Here is a 26626-nt window from a genome sequence, read left to right as displayed (position 1 = left end):
CAGAAAAGAGCTGTGACGACTGTTTTGTGCCTTAGGGCAATTGTTGTATGCTTTATGCATAGCCTAGATAACACTTTTTACAAGATGTAGTTTTGCAGACAAGAACAGATTTGTTCTGAGATGCAAACAAGACTGCACATAAAATGTACGCCATTCAAGGCCAAACACTTCCATGGTCATATATGGAGATGAGGAGAGTCCAAAAACATGTATTGTGTGCCTTGGCTCCAGATCTGAAAATATTGAATGAGTTTTTCAAAAGGAAGACTTGAAACCTGAGGAAAGACCAATATAAAGAAAAACACCATTATTTCCATTACTTCTCCAGACAATAAAGGTTAGACATGATTCATCATAACATCACGAAAGAATGATGTTTTTGAGTTTTCATGCTCATTGTTGTTCAGGTCACTCATGAGTCAAACTGCCCAGAATTAGAAAAACAGATCACCCTCCATGTACTCCCATATTTTACCACAATCATAAAGTCTGTAATCTGCATCAATGTATATCTGTCGTCAATTGAAAACTCATTGAAATATTAATTTTAGTTTACACAAAGGTGTCAAAAGCCATAATTATATCCCTTGAATACTAGTGAGATTCAAATCCAGGATAAATTTTATATCTACAGTCAACAAAAAGGAAGAAAGTCTTGTGATCCAAGTGTTATTCTGGTTTGCTGCATTGTACATTAGCACCAGGGATTTAGTGTGTTCATACTTTAGCAAATTGTTAGGGGCCTCTTTTTTCAGGATTTAGTCATTTTACACTTCTACTTTTGGTGTGAAAAGCAACTAAAGTAGGGTCTACATGATGTTTCTTATTGCAACGTTTATCATATACCAGTACAAATGTAGATTTCTATCAATGATGATGAAATGCCTATAAAAGGTAATTCACGCTTGAAAAGCAGCAAGAAAAGTGATACGGTAGATGTTTCACATAAAAAGTGTAAAAAAAATACCCAATACCCTCTGGTTACTACTTATTGAACTATTTTTCTTTTAAACTGTCAGATAAATACAACTGACATACATCATGTCCTTCGCAGCAACATCTTCACACATGAATATGTTTCAGTGTGTCGTCCTGAGTGTCTGGCTGTTTATTCCATGTCAGTGCTTCGTATGTTGCACGATATTTCTATTCCTCTGAAATCTGCAGAATCCTGTGAGCTTCTGACATAACATACCCACTATTACACCATAAAGATATAAGAAACACAAAAAGCACACACCTTCTGTCAAGTTCACTTTATTAAATGTATTCTGGGGAGAAAAAAGACAAATTTAACAGTGACAGCGAAGATAAATGGCATCAGTGGATTTCTATCTAATCAAATGGATCTACATAAAATAGTAAATGCTGCCAACTCAAGTTCAAAAATAGCACTGCATACCATTTTGTATGTTTAAGTAAATAAACTGGCAGCCTCATGTGGATGTTCAGAAACTAGGGTTGATTTATCACTGGCCGGTCATACTTTACTAAACAAGAATAAAAAAAATATCAAAATGAAAAAAACAAAATTTCTGAAACTAAAACCAAATTGTAAACTTTAATTACTGAACTTGTTTTTAACTTTTAGGTGAATGTTTATTGATGACAAAGTGCTAAATATCTATCTGAGATGCTACTCTGATGTGAGACATCCTGTCTTTACCATTCAGAATAGATTTCCACATCACACTCACTTAAGATAGCACAATGAGTCTAACACAATGTCAGGATATCATTTATCACACACAGGGTTTGTTTGAAGACTAAAGAAGAATTTTAGGGTTAAGTCAGAAATCTCTGACATGTGATGTGACAAATTGTGTTTGTGATTGCATCAGAAATAAAAAGGAATACAATTTATATAAAAACAAGGGGGAAAAAAGTGTGCTTTCCTTAATGGTCCCAGTTCTTCAAATACATTATGAACAAACCTGGTTATGAAATAATTCAAAGAATATTATACAACACTTACAAAAAATCAAACAAAATAAGGAAAATCTTGATAAAAATGACATATAGACAATACATACAAATTAACTTCATCATATTGCACAAATACTCAAGTGGCAATTTGTACTGGCCCTCTTTGTTGTGTTTTGACAAAAATGCCCAAAGAAATTCAGACATGCAATGCACGGTAAAAAGAAAAAAAATTACATGTTTGCACATATATATGGTGGGGGAATACGCTACATATCTCACATACAATGAGAAAAGAATTTTACAAAGGTTGTTGATTTGGAACATGATCGAGATTATGTTTGAAGGTGTAAAAATTAGGTTATTTTTACTATCCAAACCAAAAGGTGAATAATTATTTGACATGTGAATATACGTATATATATATATATATATATATATATATATATATATATATATATATGAAGTAAAGAAAATGAGTCTTGTCACATAATTTTTTCTTTAAAAAAAAAAAAAAGTTTAACATCACAGTTTGCGCGCTTGTGTCGCGTCATGTATTGTACATTTAAAGAAATGTAGTTATTGTTGCTTGCTTACTGCACAAGACATAGGATTTTTTATGCATAACAAAAAAGAGACAACTACATCAAAATAATTTATCAGCATCCATTCTACTGTTGTTGCACTGCTAAAGGTCCCTAACACACTACTATGCAATTTATGGTGCAGCCTGTAAATGTAGGTTTATTTTAACAAGTTTATGTCCAAATGACTAGTTTAATTTCCTTTCATATTTTCTTTGGTAAATAAAACTGAGTAGTAGTAAAGTATTAATTGCTCTGTATGGTAAAAAAAATACAGTGCGCTCACAGCTGACTTGCATGGATTTCACTTGAATAGAAAATGAAAATAAAGCTAATTCGGTAAATTTAGATACAGAAACTGTTTACATGTCCATTAAAAGACTTTTGCGTGATTAATAATAAAAGTCAGTTATTACTATCCTTTTTTTTCCATAGTATACCTTAAAATATTTTAAAGCCTTTGTGTATCTCCCTTAATAGTACAAATGTCTTTTGGTGGAGGACCCTCATTGTCTTATGTTGGAGCATCCCTGAAGCGATAGATGAAGATATACTTAGTGAGCTTTTAGGCATATTTCCTCCATCTTGCACCTATTTCAAAAGGGTGACCAAAAAAGTAATATTTGATCAACTAAAACCCTCATTTGTCGACTTGCAAGCTGACCCATTTCTGATGTTTAGATCAATGCTGGTTTTCATTGAAGAGTTAAATCTGAATGCACTGCTGGTGTATTATATCTATTAAAAAATAAAGACGCTGTTCTAGGTAATGTACAACATACAAAGAAATTCAATTTAAGAAAGCAGGACATGCTTAGTGCCAAATTTCGACCATTAAATTTCAGTGCAAAATGTGTAAAGCAAATATGTAGATAATGGCCATGGACGTGTAACTGTCTCTGTTAAGAATAGATATTATGCAGTGGAAAAGTACTGGCATTTAACTTGCAGACTAACTATTTTGGGAAACCACCTCCCAGTACACATAGCCGTATGAGTGGCACTTATGTCTACGTAGGAGTGTGATGTCTAAAACATGATTTGGAGCATCATTATAGGCCCATTTACTCAGCTCTGAATCCAGAATGCATCTTAATTAGCACTGTGCATTACAAAATTAAAGCATTTTGAGTTCATGTTAATAAAAAAATTGCTTCCTTTATAGTAATTTAGATTATTTTTAGTGATTTATTAGTGAATACAAAAGTGTAATCTCAAATAAGCAGTAGGGAAATTTTTTATGATAGGATTTATATATCCACTTTATGGCAAAAAATGGCATCATAACATTGTTTTATGAGACACCATGACCCACAGGGTCACTTTAAGGTTTGCCTTGAGTGGCAAAGAATTAGATGATTAAAATCTAGTAATAAACAAAGTCATCAAATTACCAGAGAAATGTGGTTTTAAGTTACAACTTATCCCCAAATTTCTTAATAATAAGAGGTAGAGAACCATTAGCCTTGAACTCCAATTAATACAAAAGCTCCTTGATGTCATTGTCTGGTTGGAGATCCAAAAGTGTTGATCTTTTCCATTCATGTGATGTTGTTGATGAGTTTTTGACCTAGGCAACGGTCCTTTATATTTTTGGCTCTCATGCGTTGGCAAAAGAGCTTTTCATCTGTTTTTCAAAGTCTGTCTTTTGACCTGTTTGTCTCCTGTTTAACAATTATTGTGCTGCCATCACACAAGCACAATTCATTGAAAGGAATGCAGTGAATTTCCTGTTAGCTCTCGGGGGATATGGTTTGTTTTTCCTGTTGCTGGGAGCCAAATTATATATTTTTTTCTCTTGCCTTTTCTTACTTCCTTTCTAAGAGTTTGATTTTACAGAGATGTTGCAAAGGTGAGCATCAAAAGCTTCAGGTCAAACTTTGGTTACTAGCCTTTATCACCCACAACTACAAGCTCCCAGATCACATTGTTTTCAGATCTAATTTGTGCTTTTTAAACAAGAATTTAGAGAGAGTAGGTAGTTGAAAAATGTTTTTTGAGCATTAACATAAAAATGCACAAAAACATTTGCATGATTTGGAAAGGAAATGGCAATAAAGTCTCATGCCATGCTGCTGGTCGGTGTGCTTTGGGTGCTTCCAATGCTAGCATTGGCGCTGCTATTCTCAGAGGGAGACGTGTTGGTAGAAACAGGTTGTCGTTTCGCTCTTGAGCAGGGACATCCTGAGGAAGAGGAAGATACAGTAAGGACCTGATGGTAAAAAAGTGTTTTTGTGTTGTTTTTTTTTGTTTGTTTGTTTTGTTTTTTTTAAGAAGACAGACAGGAAAATTTTTATTTCTTACCAGGGAGACCAGCTGCAGTTGAGCTCATGTCCAGTCCAGTTGGGTATCCTGAGTTAAACAGAATGAGCCAGAATGAGGCAGGTCAAATCTATAGTGGAGCAGACACACTGCATCCTCAGCATGGATTTACCTGTTTTAATTTTGATAAACCACAGTGCTCCAATGAGTAATACTCCAATCAAGAAGCCTCCAAAAGCAATGCCCAGAACACCAGATAGGCGAAAATCAAAGCATGGTGAGACTGAAATATAAATATGAAAAAAACAAAGTATGAAAGATTGTGTTAAACTCATTTATATACAATCTATGTTTAAACTACAGCAACACACAAACCAACAATAGAGGCAGCCTTTCATTCCAACACATTCAAATAAACATGCAAAAATGTAAAAAGTTGGATATTGATTGGTGGCAGGATTCATTAGAAGATGGTATGCTTATTGAAGAGTAGATTAATATTATTAAAATAGTTACATCACATCAAGTTAAACACATCAAGAGTAATTTGAGCATAATGCATCATGATTATCCACTGATTTTGTACTTTTGCAATAATTTCATCCCATCAAACTACGCAGTATCCACGCAGAACAACATCATTAAAAATCTTCAAGTTATCTGGTCTTCAAGGTTGTTTACAAGTTTGTTCCTTGACTCATAGCACATGTTTGTTTGGTGTTTACCTTCAGATAGCCAGAATTGCATTAAAGTAATGAGCTCTCAAAAATCATGAAATAGGTTTTAATAAAGGAATCCAATGAACATCTAAATAAGCCTGATGCAACATCCATTCATTCATCCATTCTCCACCGCTTATCCGGGATCAGGTCACAGAGGCAACAGCCTAAGCAGGGAAGCCCAGACTTTCCCCTCCCCAGCCACATTTGCAAACTCTGCTGGGGGGATCCCAAGGCGTTCCCAGGCCAGCCGAGAGACATAATCCCTCCAACGTGTCCTGGGTCTTCCCTGGGGTCTCCTCCCACAGGGACGTGCCCGGAACACCTCACCGGGGAGGAGCCCAGGCGGCATCATGACTAGATGCCCGAGCCACCTCAACTGGCTCCTCAATGCGCAGGAATAGCGGCTCTACTCTGAGCCCCTCCTGTATGACCGAGCTTCTCATCCACATTACCGCAGATGTCGATCGACCTGTCGATCTCATGCTCCATCCTTCCCTCACTGGTGAACAACACCCCGAGATATTTAAACTCCTCTACTTGAGGCAGGACCTCACTCCCGACCCGGAGAGGGCAAACCACCCTATTCCAGCTGAAGACCATGGTCTCAGATTTGGAGGTGCTAATTCTCATCCCAACCACTTCATACTGCAGCAAATTGAGTGAGAGCTGGAGATCACGGTCAGATGACGTCAACGGGCCCACATAATCCGCAAAAAAGCAGAGACCCAATCCTGAGCCCACGAAACCAGATCCCCTCAACACTTCAGCTGCACCTAGAAATTCTGTCCATAAAAGTTATGAAAAGAATTGGTGATAAAGGGCAGCCTTGGCAGAGTCCAACCCTCACAGGAAACGAATCCGACTTACTACCGGCAATGCGAATCAAGCTCTGACACCTGTTGTACAGGGACCGGACAGCTCGTACAAGGAGCACAGCAACCCACGGAGGACACGGTTGAACGTCTTCTCCAAGTCCACAAAGCACATTTAGACTGGTTGGGCAAACTCCCATGCCCCCTCCAGGAGCCCAAAGAGGGTATAGAGCTGGTTTCGCAACCAGGACGAAAACTGCATTACTCCTCCTCAATCAGAGATTCAACTGCCCGATGTACCCTTCTCTTCAGAACCCCTGAATAGACCTTTCCAGGGAAGCTGAGAAGTGAGATCCCCCTGTAGTTTGAGCACACCCTCCGGGCCCCCTTCTTGAAAAGGGGGACCACCACCCCTGTCTGCCAGTCCAGAGGCACTGTCCCCGATGTCCACACGATGCTGCAGAGATGTATCAGCCAGGACAGCCCCACAGCATCCACAGCCTTAAGAAACTCCGGGCGGATCTCGTCCACCCCTGGGGCCTCGCCACCAAGGAGCTTTTTAACTACCTCAGCGACATCATCCCGAGAGACAGGAGAGTCCACCCCTGAGTCCCCCAGCTCTGCTTCCTCATTGGAAGACGTGTTGGTAAAATTGAGGAGGTTTCGAAGTATTCGCTCCACCAACCCCACCATTTGAGCCAACTCATCACCAGGTGGTGATCAGTTGACAGCTCCGCCCCCCTCTTCACCTGAGTGTCCAAGGCATGTGGCCACAGGTCACAATTACAGAGTTGCTCATTGAACTGCGGCCCAGAAAGTCCTGATGCCAGGTGTACATATGAACACTATTATGCTTGAACATGGTGTTCGTTATGGACAATCCATGACCAGCACTGAAGTCCAACAACAAAACACAATTTGGTTTCAGAAGCGGGGGGACCATGCCTCCGAATCACTCCCCTCTAGGTCTCACTGTCATTGCCCCCGTGAGCATTGAGGTCCCCAGCAGAACAAGGGAGTCCACAGAGGGAGCACCCTTCAACACTCTCTCCAAGGACTCCAGAAAGGGTGGGTACTCTGAACTGCTGTTCAGTGCATAGGCACAAACAGTCAGGACCTATCCCCCCACCCAAAGGCGAAGGGAAGCCACCCTCTTGCCCACTGGGGTAAACCATACAGGCACCAAGCTGGGGGCTAATGAGAATGCCCTCACCCACTCGGAGCCTCTCACTGTGAGCAACTCCAGAGTGGAAGAAGGTCCAGCCCCTCTCGAGTGAACTGGTTCCAGAGCCTGAGCTTGTGCATGAGGCTCCTTCCCCGCCAGAGAGGTGATGTTCCATGTCCCTAGAGCCAGTTTCTGCAGTTGAGGATCGGACCACCAGGGTTCCCGATTCTTGCCACCTCCCAGCTCACATTGCACCCGACCCCCACGGCTCCTCCCACAGATTGTGAGCCCACATGAGGTGGGGCCCATGTAACCCTTTTGGGCTAAGCCCGACCAGGTCCATGGGTGAAGGCCCGGCCACCAGATGCTCACTCTAGTGCCCCGCCCCCAGGCCTGGCTCCGGGGGGTGGCCTGGAGCCAGGCCTGCCAATGGTACACTTCTGCCAATGGTAATCATCCTCATTCAGGTTGCTGAGCCACACTTAATCTGGTCCCTCCCCTAGGCACCCGTTTGCCATAGGTGACCCTACCAGGACATAAAGCCCCCAACAACATAGCTGCTAGGATCTTCAAGACACACAAACCCCTCCACCATGATAAGGTGGCAGCTCAGGGAGGCAACATGGAAAAGAAAAAGAAACATTTCTTAAATGATGAAAGTAAGCAAACCACTTTATGTCCTGGTGCCAGAACCTAATTTATTTTGCTTAACATAACATAAAATTTCCAGCTGTTGGATAGATAAGATAATTTACTTAAATAATTGAGGTTAAGGATCAGACAATGAAAACTTATAAATATGAAAACTTGCTCAACTGTCTGACTTTCAGAGCTGTGAAACAAGTAAGCAAGGCCATTACACAAATTTTGGTTTGTTCAGTTTTCTGGCAAAGTAGTATAAATTCTAACATAATAAATGCTCCTGAATAGATTGTTGATCCTTGCGCTCCTCTTAGTTTTACATCAGTTTATGCTTAAGTGAAACTGTATTGTGCAAATGATCAATTTATTAATGATAGCTTTTTATGATTAGAGGTAACTCAATTGTTTTTTAATCCTTGGAAAAACATGCCTGAAGTAGCACCAAATCTAATACCATTTTTGAGTCGTTTCCGTTCTGTATCCAAGCCCAATCAACTGTTAAACTAATTCAAAATATGAATATGTGTTGTGGTGTATATCAGGCAAAATTGTATGTATATGTGCTTTTCCTTCTCTGCTTTCTCAACTGCCAACAGAGACCATCCCAAAAGCACCCAGAATATTTGTAAGAAACTAATCATCACCTGTGCATGAGTTTCTCTCACCTGCCTCTGCAGCCTCCTGCCTCCTGGTGAAACAAGCTAATCTAGGGACTGTTCTTGTATTTATAAAATACTGCTTTCATCCCCTGCAGTACACTGCTTGGGCACTGCACTACAGTAAATTAGAGTAAATGTTGGTCCATCTTTCTGTTTTACATTTAAAATTAAAATGCTACCATGTTATTTTATTAAACAATAATATAAATATATCATCTTAAATAAATAACCCTGAGCACCTAAACAGTGACATCATGTGGGCATTTATGCTAATTGCATTCCAAAGAGTAAACTTAGCCTTTGAAACTAAGAGTAAAACACTTTTTTGACCCTGAATGGGCCAGAAACATCATAGCAACTTGAGGACCCTGAATGGGCCAGAAACATCACAGCAATTTCAGTAGGCTTCCTCTCGAGACTTGTTTTCTTGGATCAGTCATTAGATAAATGAGGCTTTAACAACAAAGCTGAATAAACAGAAGCAGGAAGCAGAAGCTCCAGTGCAGGTGGAGAGGAGGAGAGAGACAGCAGGCCTGTGGTGCGACTCTCTGACCTCTGCATGAAATTTACCAAACAGGAAGGATTGGTGAATGGACCACTCAGTCCTGCCCACAAAAGCTTTGCTAGATCATGCATTCTGCTAGTCCTGCTTATTTAAATCAACTTTTGTATCTCTGTTAAAGATGAAGATGAACAGGACTCGGGGTAACATGGATGAGTAGTTATTTCACCCTACAGGGCAACACTCAGATTCCAACGTCTCGCTGTTGTATAAATGAAAATGAGCATAAAAAACTTTAACATAAACAAAAGCATTGTCAATTATACAAAAATATGTAATGTTTCCTTTTATTTATACATCATCTACTTCCTTGTGTCTTTTTACTTTGTGAATCAACTGAAATTTTCAACACATTAATTATCATGTGCGGAAACTACTTTTTTCTTTTAGTAAAGACGTCTTTCCTTATTTGAGTCAAATGTGTTGATTAGTCTCACAATAGCTCAAAGCCCACCAGTGCTTGTGTTTGGATAGCAGTATAGTCAGACCTCTTGGAAACACAAAGGACTTTGCTCGCCCCTCTCCTTCCCCTGAGGGCCATTACGTCTGATTGTGGCCACAAGGTCAGCATGCAGACCTTCCTAAAGGACGAGACCCTGCCCTGCAACCGCTTACTGGCTTCACAGCATATCCTGAGTTTACTGCTATGACAACTGCCTGTGCAGCATGTGGTGTGCGCTGTAAGCAATAATAGGAATGAAAATTATAGCGGCAAGCAGCAACTCTTTGACAAAACACCAGACTAGCAATTAAGTCCTGAAGGCATAAAAGGTAATTTAAAAGTTTTAGTTATTTCTCTTAAGAGTTCACAAAGTTTACTGTTAGTGGTTTAACTGTAAATCATTCATCTTCGCATTAAAGCTATACTTGTTTTCTTTTTTTCTTTTTTTTTTTTTAACAAAAATAACTTATTTTAAATTATTTGAAACTTGATTTTAAAGATGAAATTATCTATGTTTTGGAGTTTAAACTAAACTCACTTGGTGGTTGTTGACATGGCAGAGTAACCTCCAGATTCCTCCTAACTCTTCCTCCATCAACACAATTCTAGGGAGAAAAAAAGAAGAAAAATAAACAGATTGCCAATACAGCCAAAGGATCAATACACCACCCCAACCCAGCCGTACACACCTACTCCCAAACAAAAATGATCATATAAATAATCAAAAGCTTTAAACAAATAGCTGAAGAACATCGAACAACCTTTTTTAATTTAGCTCAATAGTTAACTCAAAAGCTGTGTCATTGACAGGTGTGGACACCTTCTTCAAAATCTATTCATCAATTAAAATGGTCAAATTTCTGGTGTTGATTCTACATTTTGCATTTAAAAGCTTCTGCTGTGAACACAAGCCGTGTTGTCGATAGAGCTCTCACTGCAACTGAAGCAGACCATCTTTAGGCTAAAGAACAAAACAAATCCTTCAGAGATATAGCAGGAACATTAGGGACAGCCAAATCAGTATTCTAGGACATAATGAGAGGGGAAAAAAAGCATAATCAAACAGCTGAAGACTGCTTCAGTAAAGGCCTGGCAAAAGGACAAAATATACTCTGTAGGGATTTTCAACAGGTTTAGACTTCAGGCAGGCATAAACTGCAAAGGTTTTTCAACAAAAATTGCAAACAAGCATTTTACTTAAGGCCATGTTAATCTGCTAAATCAGTTTATGTTTATAGGTTTAATTCCCAAACCTTTCCTCCAATTTTAATCTAAATGCTCTCAAATTAAAGCTGAGACTCAGCACTTTGAGTTCACATTCTTTGTAAAACTTTGCCATGAATATTTATTTTATATAGAGCCGCAAAAAGTCTATTGCTGTGAAAAATCCATCTAAACCCAAATGAGTTGGAGCAGCAAAATGATGCTTCGCAGTGAAGTCCTACCTTATCGAAGCAAAGTTTGACAGAACATTCCAGGCCCCATGTGGTGGATGTCAGCTCCTGAAGCTGGTCCAAGGAGAAGGTCAGTCGAGTGCGGTTTAGACAGGGACCTAAGGAGCAGGCCTCTGGAATGAAGGGCAACTCTTTCACAACAGGGCATGACCCTTTGGAGTGCACGAAGCAACCGATCACCTTGATCTTCAAGACAATTCCTCCCAAAGTTTGACCTGAAATCTACAGGAACCAAAGAAGAAATTTTAAAAACAACTACTGCTGGAAAAAAAAAACAACAACACAAAAGTTTTTTAAATGAGTACCAGGTGAAAGCTCAACAATTACATTAGCTGTAAAAAGACAACTTAAATAAACCAGAATTTATAATTGAAAATGACTACTTGTGGTAAATTATACAGTAACCACTTTTATTTCTCTTTGAGCCAGTAATATATCGGGAGGACCAGAAAGGCATTACAGTATTTTGATGGTGAGTAACTCATTATGAAATTAAAGCATAGATAACTATATGTAATTTCAAACTGAAGAATTAATTCATACAAAAAGAAATCAAATTGTGAAGTGTTTTAAGTGGAAATAATAAAAAGAAATTGCAAAATGAAATATTAATTCATTATTAAAAGCTGTTTTTTGTAAATATATTTTTAAATGTTATTTCCAAAAGCAGAAATAAACAACACAAATATTAAATTTAGTAATAAGTACCTTTCTATTTAATACATTTGAAAAGGTAATTCCCTTTTTCATATCCCTTCTCTTTTGTCCCTGCATGTTTAAATTCTGTTTGCAATTAAATTTTGTAAATGGTTTACTCTTTCCATTTAGCTTTTGCATGACACTTTGAGCTCTTGAGCTGTGAAAACCAAGTTACACTAATCACAGCTGCTCCTCAAATGTAACCACACGTTGTAATGGTTAGCCAGCCTCTCTTGCATCTCTGGAGCACATCTCCGATTCGATGAATTAACAGCTAGCCAACTACACAGGGCAGAAATGCAAGTGTCTTCGTGTAACCAATGAGAGAGATGGTGACATTCGAGGAGTAACTGGGAATGGTTCAACTTGCTTTTCACTATTCTGAAGTGTCATGCAAAAGGTAAATGGAGACGGTAAATCGTCAAGGAAATGCAACTGAAATTATTGAAGTGAATTGAAATGAAAAAAATGAAAATACTTTATTATTTCCCAGAGAGAAATTCAATATTGTAGTATATAATTGTTGTTAATTAGAGAAGGTCTTGCAAAGAGGATTTGATAATGTGCGTGTTTGTGTGTGTGTGGATGTGTGTGTGTTGGGGGGGGGGGGTAGAAATTCTTCAAAATTGAAAGAAATAAAAGAGTATTTCTAAGCACATTCAGGATTTTTTTATTTATCTCTCCTCTTTGAAATAACACTTGAAAATACATTTACAGATCATCGTATTAAATAGAAAATAATATTTCAATTTGCAATTCCTTTTTGTTATTTCAATTAAAATGTATTCAAGAATCTATATTATTAAATATTTATTTCATAACAAATTGATTCAGATGAAAATGCTGTACTGTTTTTCCAAAGACTCTTCTGGTGCTCCACAAATATACACCAAAGTTGGTAAATTTGCAACATAGCAGGAGAAAAATGAATTGCTGCTTTTAATATGATATCTACTGTCATTAAAACTTTAATGATAGTAAGATGAGATGAGATGGTTTGAATAGTCTTTTTGGCTTGTCTCAGCATGGCTTATTTACAGGTAGACGGCAGGGACCAGTGCTGTAATTATCCCCTATAATCCACCCATTATCTTTCATGAGGTCTAAATGAGACAGTAGTTTGGACTTCAGCTAGGCAGAGATGTTACCAAACAACACTGTAATACTGTCTCCTATTATGCTCTCGGAGACTTATCCACTAAAAGCCACCATTAAGAAGGGACTGCATCGTTGTTGTCTCCAAAACAAGATCAGTGAGCTACTGGTTACCCCATCAATTCTGACGAAGGATTTTCACAGGCTCTTGATTCTCTACTCTGGTTAAAGTTGGACAGTAACCTCTAGGGACGCTGTTTTGCAATACATTCCATTTGTAGTGACATGAAAACTTTAGATACTTCTTTCAATAATAAAAAAAGTAGATGCAAACATATATTTTTTGCCATTTATAGGCCCCCTTGTACATGATACAAATGTATTAAGTAATTTTGTAAATAATAGCATGTAGCAAACCATGTTGCAAGCTGATGATTGTATTTAATAAAAGCATTGGATCTGGTCATTTCCTCATGAAACATTAATGAAGCTCCCAGATTTAGGATGGCAAGGAAGTTTTCTACTTGCGAGAGAGAAAACTGATTGATGTTCACTTTAAAAGGATGCTTCGTTCGTATGTCAGGCAGGCTTTAAAATGGAATTAACCCTTTAAGCACCAGAGTTTTTAAATCAATTTTAATTTTTTTTTTTTTTTTTTTTGTGAGTAACAAAATATATCGATCTGTATGTCTATTGATCAATATATACTGTTATCGAATTGTCCAGCCCTACTACACATTTACTCATACGCTAAAGCAAAACACTGGATCTTTATCGTCCCTAATGTTTTCATCAAAATGTGTGTGGGTGCGAACAGAAAAAGGTGCTTGATATATTTTAATGGCTGTGAATGCAATGGATGAATGGATCGATCGATCGATGGAATCTTACCTCTGCATATATTCTCTTGTCACTCTGCACTTTAGTATTGGGCTCCAGGGGTGAACTATAGTCTGCTGAGGTGTACAGCTGCATCACCAGAGGCATCGGATGAGGGGAATTAGTTGTCATGGGATTGTGTGACTTTGGAACGGTTTGTGTAACTGGAGGAGACATCCCTAAAATATAATGAAAATAAAAATATTACTGAACATGTTAAAAAAAACTTTATAGAACTCATTTTGTGTGTCAGTGATGGATTTTTCACTTCTCCATTGACTTGAATTTTTTGAAAAGGAGTCTTCTAGTTTTTATTAGTCAATAATAAAAAGTGCAAAGTGTGTAGTTTTACAGTCATACCTCTAAAGTTGTATGCTTTCCCAAGAACCAGATGAATGTATGAGTTGACTAGACTGATTTCAGTATAGCTGGTGAAAGAAGAGAGTTTAAAATGTTCCAAAGCCATTCTTTGCACATCTTCTGCATTGTCGCTTTGTTGTGTATTCCCATTAGCTGGTTCAATATTGTGTTGTAAAGAGGGCAGCCATATAGCATTGTTAGACTGTAGAAAGAAAGGACAAGTTTAATTGAATCGCGTGTACATGTATTTAATAAAACATTTTTCATCAAGCATTGAAAAGTTCATGTGTAAAAAATGCATTACTATGTAAGGTATATAAGTGGAATGATGTGCCCTCATTTATCAGAAGTTCATAGAAACTATGCTTACTTGCAGTGAATGTTCAAAGCTACAAATATTCTGTATTTATCAAACGTACAGTTTGCTCATCCACATTAGTAATTGCACATTTTTTAAATTATCTTCTTTTTGTACATAGGAACACCCTCAGTTAATCGTGTGACGAACACGCGCGTATTTAGAAATTACACAAAATCACTTGGGAGTGATTGAGAGTAAAAAAGAACTGATTGTTCCTTAATTTTAACAAATCTGTTTAATTCACTTAGTTTGCTCACTCAAATTAAGTTATTTCAATTATTAAAAAATAAAAAAAAAGACTTTAAGTACACTTGCAAATTTCAAAAACATGAGATAAATATTAATCAACAATCATCTAAGATAGTTTACTGAGTTAAAAAGACAAAAACAAACAAAAAAAAAAATTAAATAAAAGAAACCCTGCAGAGAAAATGAGGGCAATAAACTTGAGATTGAGGATATGTCTATATTCCAACAAAAAGAAATTCTTAAATCACTCAATATCAAACTTGAATAAAAGAAATAGTGTCGTGGCTCAAAAATAAAATACATCTGCAACTAGAGGACAGAACCAAACAGAACCTCCATATTTGGATGTTGCTTTTTATTCTGCAAAGCTCTTTGGTTTGCACAGACTCTTAAGTTACAAGTTGTTAAATTCCAAACTTTGCATGGGAGTATTTTCACACACTAAATACACACAAACCTGTGCATAAGCACAGTTGATAAATTTATATGTAAGCTTACAGCAAGCTTGGAGAGTTGACTGACAACGGTCCAATTGGTGCCCTGAGGGCCTCTCAGGAACACACTGGCCTGATTTCTTTCCACATGCAGGAATACATTGCTGCAATATGAAGAATAATATATCAAAAGACAAATTTTTCCAACAGAAAATGAAAAATAATTGAAAACAATAAACCAATGTCATGTCTAATAAATATATACATACCGAATTTCAGAATTCTCCGGGATATTGATGATATGAAGGTCGTCTTGATTAGCACTTTGTTGCTGCGGGATGCAGGACTTAAATGAAGAAGGATGCAACTCAATCTTCATAAAGTGCTTCTTTAACATGTCTTCATTTTCAAGTATACATTCAGAACGACCGGGCTTGGTACCTATACAACCACAAATATTTTCATGAATCATTAATTCTAATGTGAACAAAACTAAATTTAAAGGCCATCGGCTCCAAGAAATGGTTTCCCATTTTAATTCCTAACCATATCAAAGCTTCTAGTAAGTAATATCTAATCACACATTATGTATCAGAAATGGTGATACTTTGAGAAATTGTGCTATACGTTACTGCTTAGAGAACGGTGATTTCAGCTTCACACAAAACCATCTTCACTAGCCTTCACTTCACTGAAAGAACTCATTTTTAAGCAGAATAAATCAAATTAAACAAAATACTTGGGAGATTATTAAATGATCGCATATCACTATTTCTTGGCTCTACTGTGAAGAATATGAGTGCACATGAATATGATCTTTGTAGTTTCATATAATGTCTTTTGGAATTTAGGGAATTGCACGACTCTTAAATATCATTGCATAAGTCTGCAGTTGAGCACCGCAACGTTTCAAAATGTTCACTTAACACAGAAACACACACAAAAAATACAAACTGTTGCACATTATCAGCTGGTACAACAATTTTGGGGATTAGGAGTCAGTCAAACAACAACTAATACTACATGTGACAGGAAGACACAGATAGGCACTGTATGTGATTGACAGGACTGTCCAACCTTATCTGTTACCTTCAACCTTCTGCGCTGGAGAGGAACAAGGCACTGAGACAAAAACAACAATAAGACAGAGGAAGAAGAAAAGAAATTACATTAAAGCCTCCGTCATACCAGAGTTTGAGTATTACTAAATTTAATTTCTTTTAAAACCTTTTCCAGAGCTCTGCTGAGGCTTATAATGCCATAAAGCAGCTTTGCTTGGAAATGATTGTGCTTGCACTGAGAAACTCTCTGCTATCCCTGATGGCAATAACATCTCATGATATCCTTAATGTCCACTCTTCAGTCAGCCATGACTGTTCACTTTAAATCATAATGGTTTTGCACTGCCATCTTCAGCATCAGTGGCCAATCGTCCATGGCTTGCTTTCCAAATGTTTTCTCATATGTTGTGACATTTTGCTAAAGGGGAACTTCATCAAAACTTCAACTCATATTTTGCTTTGTCTTTTTAGGTCTGTGTATGCATCTGGATTGTTTTGTTTTAAGTTATTGACCATATAAAATTCTTTGTGTCCCTTGACAGAAAGTAAGTAATAAATAAAATGAATAAAGAACCTCAACAGGTTTTGATTTCCATTTTTTTCTTTACACCAAAATGCGCATGGCTATGTGTACATAAGAGAAGCTAAATCCTTTGCTAAGTCATGTTAGCCATATACCTATCCCCACAAGCTATATGTTCTTCTGGCTACAAAAAAAGTCAAGTGACACTCATTTTTATCTTCAAGAATCCTTTAAGGAGTTTCTTCTCTGCGAACGCATCCTTTCCAAAAACATTTGCTAGCCCAACACTTTAATTGTGTTATTTTAATAGATCTAGTACCCCATGCCTATGCCAAGATTTTTTTATTTTTTATAAAAATAACATTTTTCCTTATTAGTAAGTTACATTTGGATAAAAATTAAAATGACAAAAATAAAATAAAATGAAAGTCACTGAAACCCATGTTGCCAAAGCATACATATACAAACTCAAGCACACACAAAAAAAAACTGCAACTGACTGAGACAACAAGACAGAAGCTGCTTCAACAGACTTATTGTTCCCAGTGCCAGTAGGAACTTCTACACCTGGGACCACAGATGGGGGCTGGTGATGATTTTTCTGGAAATGAAAATAGACCAACTACACCAAATGGCCAAATATTCTTTAACTGAGTAATTACTGTCTTCACCAACTGATTTTCATTTTCATTACTGCATACTCGACTTCATGCCAGAAAAATCAGCCCTCCACCCCTGTTTTGAATAATAGATTGTCATTTGGCTAATATTACCATGCTATTACACTTTATGCATTTGCACGATCCAAAGCATCCCATATCATGAGGATGCACACTTTTTTTTTTTTGGAAAGAAAGCAGTAAAGTGCTGAATGTGTAATATTGCTAACTAGTCAGGATACATGTATTTGCTTCTTCTTCTTCAGCTTTAAACTGATGTGACTCATCCCACATGTGAATTTTGGAAATCAAAACAGTGAATACACTCTGCAGCAGAAAATATTTTTTGGTGCACTGATTGCTAAATCCCAATGCAATAGCTCTTAGTGGGTTCATCAAAAAGAGTTTTTATCCACACTTCAGATAAGAGAAGGTTAGTTGTAATGAATGTTATCGAGAGTGCTCTGGAAACAGCACTGCATCCATCCTTGATTACCATACTGCAGACTCTCCGTTATGTAAGCTGCATGATGTACAGACCATAATTACTTTGTTCTTTTCAGCAGCAAACATACTGTTTCAGACCAAACAGAGATGCAGATAGCATATCCAAGATAAAAAGCATTGTGCCAAAGCTGATAAATTTGAAACACTTTTCAGCAGCAAAAAAAAAAGTCCTTTACGGTACCACTGCATCGTCTTCCATTCTTCCTCATTTCCTTTGAATGATATCTTAACTAGTAATTAGAACTAGTGTTATTTGCCAAATGCAGTCAACAAGGAATATTTCTATGGAAATGCATGTGCAAATACTGCTCACTACTCACCTTGTGATTCATTTACAAAGATTCTTGCCAGATTTCGAATAGTAGTGAATGAAGTCACACCCCCAAACTTCTGTTCTGCCCACTTGACCAGTTCCTCATTTTGAGTGGGTAAGTCTTCCTTCTGGGTGTTTTGTGCATGTTGTAATGCATGCACAGTAAGCAATGAGTTGTTGTGTATCTGGAAAGTATAGCACAGACCAATTAATTTAATGAAACTTACCTTCTAAATACAAGTGTCAAACTCATGTCCTACAAGGCCTGAGTGTGAATGTTACCCACTGCAACACATAACATTAGAGATGTCTCAGCTTTGTGTTTAAATTTTGTTGGTATCTGTTTAAATTAATTAGTGTTCTCACTAAATTTGCCCATCCCTCTTATTTTTCCTTATTACATTTTTCTTACCCTCCACCCAATGCTCCCTCTATTCTTTGAGCAGGGCTCTGTTATAAAGAAGTGTTTATTATGGTTAAGTATCCACGAGCCCAGTTGCACAACCCAGTTGGAGCCAAGGTCTTTCCTTTGCTTCCTGAGTGGGGCCAGGAAATGGGACCTTTTTTAGCTCTGTGCGTCACCGCAGTCGGCTGGAATCTGGCTCCATACAAGGTATAAATATATACATCCATCCCACCGACTAGACACTGCTGTTTCCTCGTCTGGGCCAATGAAAAATAATGGAGTTTGCATTCAGCCTTGCATGAATAAGAAGGCAGGGGAGGGCATTAGGAATAGAGAACGGGGACAAACTACAATAGCATTCTGAACATATGTATAACAACAAGAAGCAATTACAGAAAGATACCCTAATATCCGCGTTTATTTGGCTCAACCAAACTTTTTTTATTTTTTAAATCAAGACTGATTTTAAAAGAAATATATTTTTGTCTAGAAGTACATCATCTCCTGATGTAAATACTTAAGCACTCTATAGCTCAAGAACAGCTAATTCTGCTGAAATATTAAAGGTTGGCAACCAGAAGAATTAGAAAAACATTTCAAGTAAAGTAAAAGAACTGAGCAGATTCCAGTTTGTTATAGGAGGTTTCTGGGCTTTCTTTTAATTACATCATTTATTTCTAAGCTTTAGGATTCGCAACGGTAAATAGATTTAAACAATTGCTCAGCTTACTTTTTCTTTTCAGTGTTTCTGTCAGAGCAAAGCATTTCTCGACCGCTACAACGCGCAAGGAAATTTAGAAAAAGGGGGAAACACAATTTCCATACGTTTACATCTCATTGCTTTTTGCTAAAATTAGATGAAAATACAAAAGCTTATTATTTTAAGAAAATCTTTATAGGCTATAAATAATGCTGTTTGCAGTAATTAAGTATCAGGCTTCTCTGAAAGGCAAAAATCCCTCTCTTGGCTCATATATATGAATTTGTGTGCATGTCTTTGCATCACAAAGCAGAACAAATGGTGAAAGCCAAGTGAGCCTAAGGGAGTCATCGGTCTTTCTCCATGAATATTTGATTGACATGGGATCAAAAATAGTGTGAACTACAAACATAAAGCAAAAAGCTAGTCATGGCAGATGTAGGCCAATAGGAAGGCTGTAACAGAACAATAGGAAGAAAAAGTTTATGACAGTTGTATTAATTTTTTCAACTGCAGAAAGAATCAACAAATAAGCTCACTATCCTGTTGGCTGAAATAATATATAATGAGGTAGTAGCATACGTGGAAAGGAGCAGGTTTGTTTGTACAGCTGTGCTTCCAGATTCCACCATACAAAACCACAGCTTATTCCCAAATGGGGGATTTACATTCAAATATATCAATAAAAAAGGTATATAATGAGTAATTTTCACATGGTGTGTAAAATATGAGCAACTTTCATTTGCAACCTGCAAACTGTCACACATGCAAAAAATATATATATATTCTTGCAAGACTTTATAGTCAAAAAATATTGCTGTGTCTATGTTTTTCTTCTTTTTTGTTTTTTAGACAACCTTGTGTATTCATAGCAGCCTTGGGAGCCAACAAGAACTGTGACACTAAGCCGAGCTGTCAAGCTGCTGACGTACTTTCTCAGATGCTGAACAGATGTTGATTCTCTCGCACTGCAATCTGCAGCAAAGCGCTATTATCCCCCAGTGATACAGCTCATCCCACAAAAACATCCTGCAGTCACAGGCAATGTTGTCCAGGCTCTCGACAGGACATGATACAGGATGCTGTACCACACTGCTGTCAGCGTATCAGTAATTGTTGACATGCCTGCAAACATGTCATCGCGCTGATTGGCCGGCTGTGATTCTACTTCGCTAGTTTATTTTTTTTCATGCTTGAGTTTATTGACTGTGTCAGCAGATTATTTACAGTACTGAAGTTTTTTTTTTTTTTCATGCATAGCAGTGTCTTTAAACACACAAAGACAAAGAGCAGAGGAGGTCTCATTACAAAGTTACTGTGGGATCTGTCAATTTTTTACTGTTTTGGAAGCAGTTCAAGAGATGATAAGAAGTTCACTGATTGTTCTTCTCAAATGTGTAATATCTCTGTTAAATGTCCTTAAAGAACAGGAGATGCTTTCATATTAGTTTAATGGGAGTTGGTTTAACTGTCAAAAAGATAAGTGGCCTTATCTGTAGTGAGTGTGTTTTTGCAGCCCAGTAGGAAGAAATGTCATTCATGTGAAGTTGATTGTTGGTCACTTTCTTTATTATCAACTTTAATGAGTTATTTTTCTAAGATCACCCGCTACACTTTGTTCTCTTAACTGCATTATTACTCTATTTAAACACAGCGGATTAAATGTTTTGTGGCCTTCCTGGGTTCACTCTATATATATTAGCCATGAAAAGTGTATAAAAGTCAGAATCTCCACTTTTATTGGAACATTAATTTTACAGCCGATAGCATCACCCCCTCTTGTTATTGGCCACTCTGAAGCATCTCTTACCATTTTTATGGTGCGGATGGTAAAAACCACTAAAATAAAAAGTGCCTCTTGCAGCAAAAGCATTGGGGAATAATCATTGAAAAACAACACGGTTCTCTGTCTCTCCGAACCGGCCCAAAAAGCTGCACAGCTGTTTCACGTTGATAGTACTCTATGTAAAACAGCTGGCACTACAAGGAAGTCATGGAGAAAATTTTGGATAATATGCAATATGCAATACTAAAAAACTCACTGTGTTTACTGGTATCCCTGAAAATGTATGTCAGTGTGAGTTGGAAATTATTTGATGAGCCTTTGTAGCAATAGCAATTAAACGAAAGTGGTTACAAATTATGCAAAAGAACATTTTATAAATAAGAATGTCAGTTCTATTCACAACAAATGCTTTCTGCCTCTGAGTTCTATCTGCATGAAAGTTGATATAGAAAAACCATAAACACTACTTACGAAAACCTTTACTCCACTGTTGAGGTTCAATGCAACAAAAGCCCTTTTTGAAGATGTGAGGATAAGGTTCATTGGAAATGCATTGGTGAAGTCCAACTGGAACATATTCGAATCCTAATGGGAAAAAAATGGAAAACGACACATTTAAACTCAGCTGGGTTAAAAGAGACAGTTTTTATGAGTTGTGGATTTACATGTTACAGTCAGATTATTACAACACACTTTCTGTTTCATTTTTATTTTTTAATTTTCTAAATCAAGTTAGTTGCTGAGGCTGGTGTAAGCTTACAGGTTAAAAACTGGGACTGATTAGGAAGATCAAATCAAATTTTGAATGTTATGTTATTCAATTTCTATTTCACTTAGTCCAATTCCAGGTAACGGTGGGGTGATAGCCAATCCCAACAATTACCACCCCAAGTATTCACTGAGAATAACACACAAATGGAAGAAACAGTGTTGTTTATAAAAATTGTGTTGTAATACATTTTTAGGCAGTCTTTTTTTTTTTTTTTTTTTTTTTAAAGAATGTCTTTTTAAACAAGATGCTAAACCAAAACACAATCTAAAAAGTGTATGCAATATTTCAAGTACTGGATTTCACACTCTCATTTCAACTATATTTTCACATAAAAACATAAGTAAATACACAAAAGTTATAATGTGTCCTTATTTGAATTTAAAAAAGAAAAGAAAAAGAAAAGAGTCCATTGCATCAGGTAAGAAACTAAGGTTTGGTATCTTTCTGACAATCAAACTTTAACTCTAAGATGACCCATTTAAAACACCACAAATATCTAATTTAAGCATGTTTTTCAAACTGATATCAAGAGTGAGTAGACTCGAGATTACGTGTCTCACAAACAAGTATGAGTTATGAAAACAATAGTCATTTTCACAACCTTTTTCCAACTTTACCCCCTGAATCTGTCACTACCTTGACAGAAATCAAATTGACATCGTTGGAAGAAATTCTGCTTGTAGCACCATTTTTAAAAATAGTTCCAACTGCAGTTAAATTCTGCCAAAGTTTGATTCCCTTTATTCCCTTTAGCAAAAATCAGTCAATGTGACAACCTTCCTCATTTTTGTGCTCATAAAATGTCCACACATGCATCTGTTCTGAAAATGCAGAGCCAGTCATTTGAGCCAGGAGCATTTACTGTATAGGTGGAAAACTTTGCTGTCCATCTTTTTTTGACTCAGACATTAATAAGATATAACATTTCCCTCCATCAACACATTTCTGCGCAGTGCAAGTTGAAAATACTATTTATATGATGTGCATTGAGCTGCAACTTTTGCAAATCATTGCACTTTTTTTCCAGCATAAACGAGAAACTATTGCTGAGAAAAAATAGATTTGGATGTCTGAACATTACTGACTATTAAGATACTTCAGCTGCAGATGAAGGGAAACAAAATTATTGTTTATAAAATCACATGTTCAGTATTTTAAGAGTTTAAACACGATAGTGTGAGCTCAGTTTGCGTTCTGTGCTAATATGAGCACACAGGCTGAATACATGTCCTCTCTGTTAGGCTTCAATCTGTGTTGAATAATAGCTTAAAGCTGTAGGGCAGCCTCTGTGGTTTGAGTTGTAGTTGAGTGGCTCACTACATGTCTTAAAATCAATTACTATAAAAAGAGTTTTAAGATCATGTTCTTTTTCTGTGACATTTAGATCAAAGCATGTCATAGGAATTTCAGTAAACTCCCTAAAAATTGCATCCATCATTGAAAAAAGGCATAATCATGGATCCCTTTAATGATATGGAACAAAATATATGAAAAAAACAACAGTGTTTCATTATCCCTCTATGTACAACCCACATAAACCTAATCTTTTAATACCATACAGTATATAAAGCCCATTAACACAGTTTAACACATAATGCAATAGCTAATCAACTATATTCCACCCATTGTAATACACATTGGTGATGTGATTTGCTAATCACCACCATAGTCATTCTGTGAATCATCTTTAATTACTGTGCTCAACGTGTGCGTGGGCTGAAACTGGAACCATTGAGTTCTATGGATGTAAGTGGTGGTTAACTGCTGTTGAAGTGATAAGTCTAACTGTAGATATGTTTATTTCCAATCCAACCTAACACCAAAAATTTCTATTACTAAATTGTTAAATACTTCTATGACAATTGCATTTGGAATAAGCATAAGAGCCACTGATTTTGGCTATCTTAATTTCCAGACTCTGCACCCTAAACACCCTTAAAATAAAAGAAATATATAAAGTTTCCGATTAAAGAATTTTGAAGCGACTAATTTTTCCTTTCACCCATTTGGACGCCTTTTCAAATTAAATACAACGAGCACGCTGTGGAAACAGTATGGATGCCTAATATAAGATTCATTTACTCACTACCTTAGAGTTCCAGAGTAGGATCCAAGAGAATTGTTATGAGTGGAACCCTGAGTTATGTAGATTTTCAGGCACATACAGAGCAAATTAGGTCTAAGGAGACTGAAGACAAATTGCTTATGAGTCAAACACAGATGCATCTGAAAGAGATGTTTGCATGCGGGGTGCAACAGACAGAAGCATGTGTCATCACACATCCACACAGAACAGGAGCAATATAACGGTGTCTTGTGCATTCTGGGTCTTGCATAATGACTGCACATCATGAATGTGTTCAGTCTCTTCTTTGAAAAAAGAAAGAGAAAGAAATAAAAAAAAAAAAAAAAAGACTAAAGGGAACACAGCAAAACCTAGCTGTAAGATGTTGATGTTTGTTATAGACTGGATGAGTGGTCTCGGTCACTTGTAAAAATGAATTCAGTTCACCGTTGCCTTTTTTTTTCTGAGCGTGATAAGAACTTACATCAAGGTTCAAGAGGGAATACAATAACTAGAGCTGCTTCATATTCAAGCTCTGCTCTGTCCATCATCATTAAATCACACTTGTGACAGTATTCAGTGTCTTCTCTGATAGAAAAATGCTCATTTCTTCGTAAATTAATCTAGTTATTTTGGAATTCTATGAAAACCATAAATGAACAAAAGTAACAGAAGAAAAATTATGTTAAATAATATTCAAGATTAAGTAAAAAAGGAAAGAGAGTTGAAAGATAATGCTCTGAGGGATTACTTTACAGTATTATGCATGTTGCCTAAGGCATTGAAGAGGACGGCTATAAAATATTACACACTGATGTATATATAGCATTTTCCATTTGCCTTTGCCTATACATGTATAATGTGTGTGATACTGTGTGAATGTGGCACAGGCAATATTTTGATAAGATGGTTGCTTTCCATCTGCTGTGCAGAAGATTTATTTAAAAAAATAAAATAATAAGATGGATAGATTGCCCTGAAGACACACAGAGCAAGACCTTTTTTTTCCTTTAAGAAAAAAAAAAAATCTCTTGAATATTAAGTTGCATTAACAAAGCATCTGTCATGAAATACCTCCAAGGTTTGACTTCAATCATGTTGCATCTACGGAACAAATGAATGAATGGCATTTCCTGGTGAGTACATTATGTCTCCCACAGAGACAACTCAGTGGAGTTTTCCTTAAATACTCCTTCCTAATCAGCCTCATTGTTTCACTGTCTACTCTTCTGACTTTCATTCTTTAATGCTTGAACTCTGACCTTGATCACTCACCTTTGCTACATTCATTCCTGTGCTTTCAAGATACAATTGTTTTCCTTTTCAGACTTTTTTTTTCCTATTTTTTTTTTTCTTTTGAAGGACCTTCGCTGATGCAGTTTCCAGTTATTCTTTTAGCTCTCTCCCTTAAGCTGAATTGGCTCCGCTGGTCTAGTCTCGGCCATGCGCCAAGACCCTGACTATACCCAAGTTAGTGTGTGTGACATCAATGGGTTCTGCACAAGCAGTCCCTCCCAATGAATGCTCCTGGTCTGTGCAGCCCCTTGATGCTCCTGTAATTATTCTCAGTGTGGTCAAACTGAGAGTCAAACATCCCTGGCAGGTTGTAAATCAGTGGTAGAAAAAAAAGGGATGGATAAGAAGGTGATAAGAAACTTTAAAGGACAAAGAAAGGTTGATGCAAGAGCAAACCTCCCAGCTGACTGGACTATTTGCATTTACAATATTTTTCTTCTTAAGAACAGATAAAGGGTCTGTGTTAAGACAAAATGTTCCCTCTGCACTGCCCATTGCAACACACAGATTCCAAGCCAAATGAATTATATGTACTATTTCAAACCCCACACTGAGTCAGAATATTTCAAAACAAACTCTCAAAAGATTAAATTGTCATTTTCTCCCACAGAACATGACTAGCATTACTTTTCAGACTTTATAAAATCACTGTGAGTCATTTTTCTTTAATATACTTTCAATCTGTTTTGTTATCAAAATGCATTTTTCACTGATTTACAGTCCATTAAATTAGACTAAAGACTTGGCACAAAAGTTTGGCCTGATTTGTGCCAGTAACCCACTCTCTGAGGCTTAGGCAATAATCTGCTTGCACAATGTTGGCACTCTTACTTCAAACTAAACTAAGTTGGGTAATACAACTCACACAGACCAGGGCATCAATGAGGCTAAGAGTACCTTTGTGTATCATTAAACTGAAGTGCATGTCCTCACACATAACATTGTGCTTAAAAAAAAAAAAAAAAAAAAAGAAATATGATTTCCGAGAAGCAACTAAATGAAAAGGCGCGAGAAGGTTTTATTAATTTCAAAGAATTGATTGATGCGTGGTCATGCACAGACTGTACTGTAGCATTCACCATCACAGTCAGACCGAAAACATCTGCTTCACTCCTCATAATCTCCATTAAATGTGGAAGACTGATCAATAGAGAGAAAATAATAAGACATAATCAATATAAATCAGCAGCTTAGGTGGAAGCGCCACATATAAAGCAAGCAGAGGAAGCAAACA

The 26626-nt window shown here is 37.0% G+C and overlaps 1 protein-coding gene across 1 annotated transcript in view; it reads right to left on the bottom strand.

Annotated features, from left to right (window-relative positions):
- Positions 1-1283: 1283 nt before the first annotated feature.
- Positions 1284-26626, bottom strand: part of eng (endoglin) — a 45304-nt gene continuing 19961 nt past the window's right edge. Inside the window, exons 4-14 of the mRNA XM_079257075.1 lie at positions 21731-21844; positions 18375-18552; positions 15574-15745; positions 15369-15468; positions 14261-14462; positions 13913-14079; positions 11219-11449; positions 10312-10378; positions 4942-5052; positions 4812-4859; positions 1284-4691 (exon numbers count right to left, since the gene is read on the bottom strand). Of these exons, the coding sequence (XP_079113201.1) occupies positions 4570-4691; positions 4812-4859; positions 4942-5052; positions 10312-10378; positions 11219-11449; positions 13913-14079; positions 14261-14462; positions 15369-15468; positions 15574-15745; positions 18375-18552; positions 21731-21844 (1512 nt within the window). The 3' untranslated portion in view covers positions 1284-4569. The remainder of the gene's footprint in view (positions 4692-4811; positions 4860-4941; positions 5053-10311; positions 10379-11218; positions 11450-13912; positions 14080-14260; positions 14463-15368; positions 15469-15573; positions 15746-18374; positions 18553-21730; positions 21845-26626) is intronic.

This window comes from Telmatherina bonti (assembly GCF_933228915.1).
Source record: "Telmatherina bonti genome assembly, chromosome: 17".
NCBI classification, from domain to species: domain Eukaryota; kingdom Metazoa; phylum Chordata; class Actinopteri; order Atheriniformes; family Telmatherinidae; genus Telmatherina; species Telmatherina bonti.
This window is presented reverse-complemented; position numbering and strand designations above follow the sequence as displayed.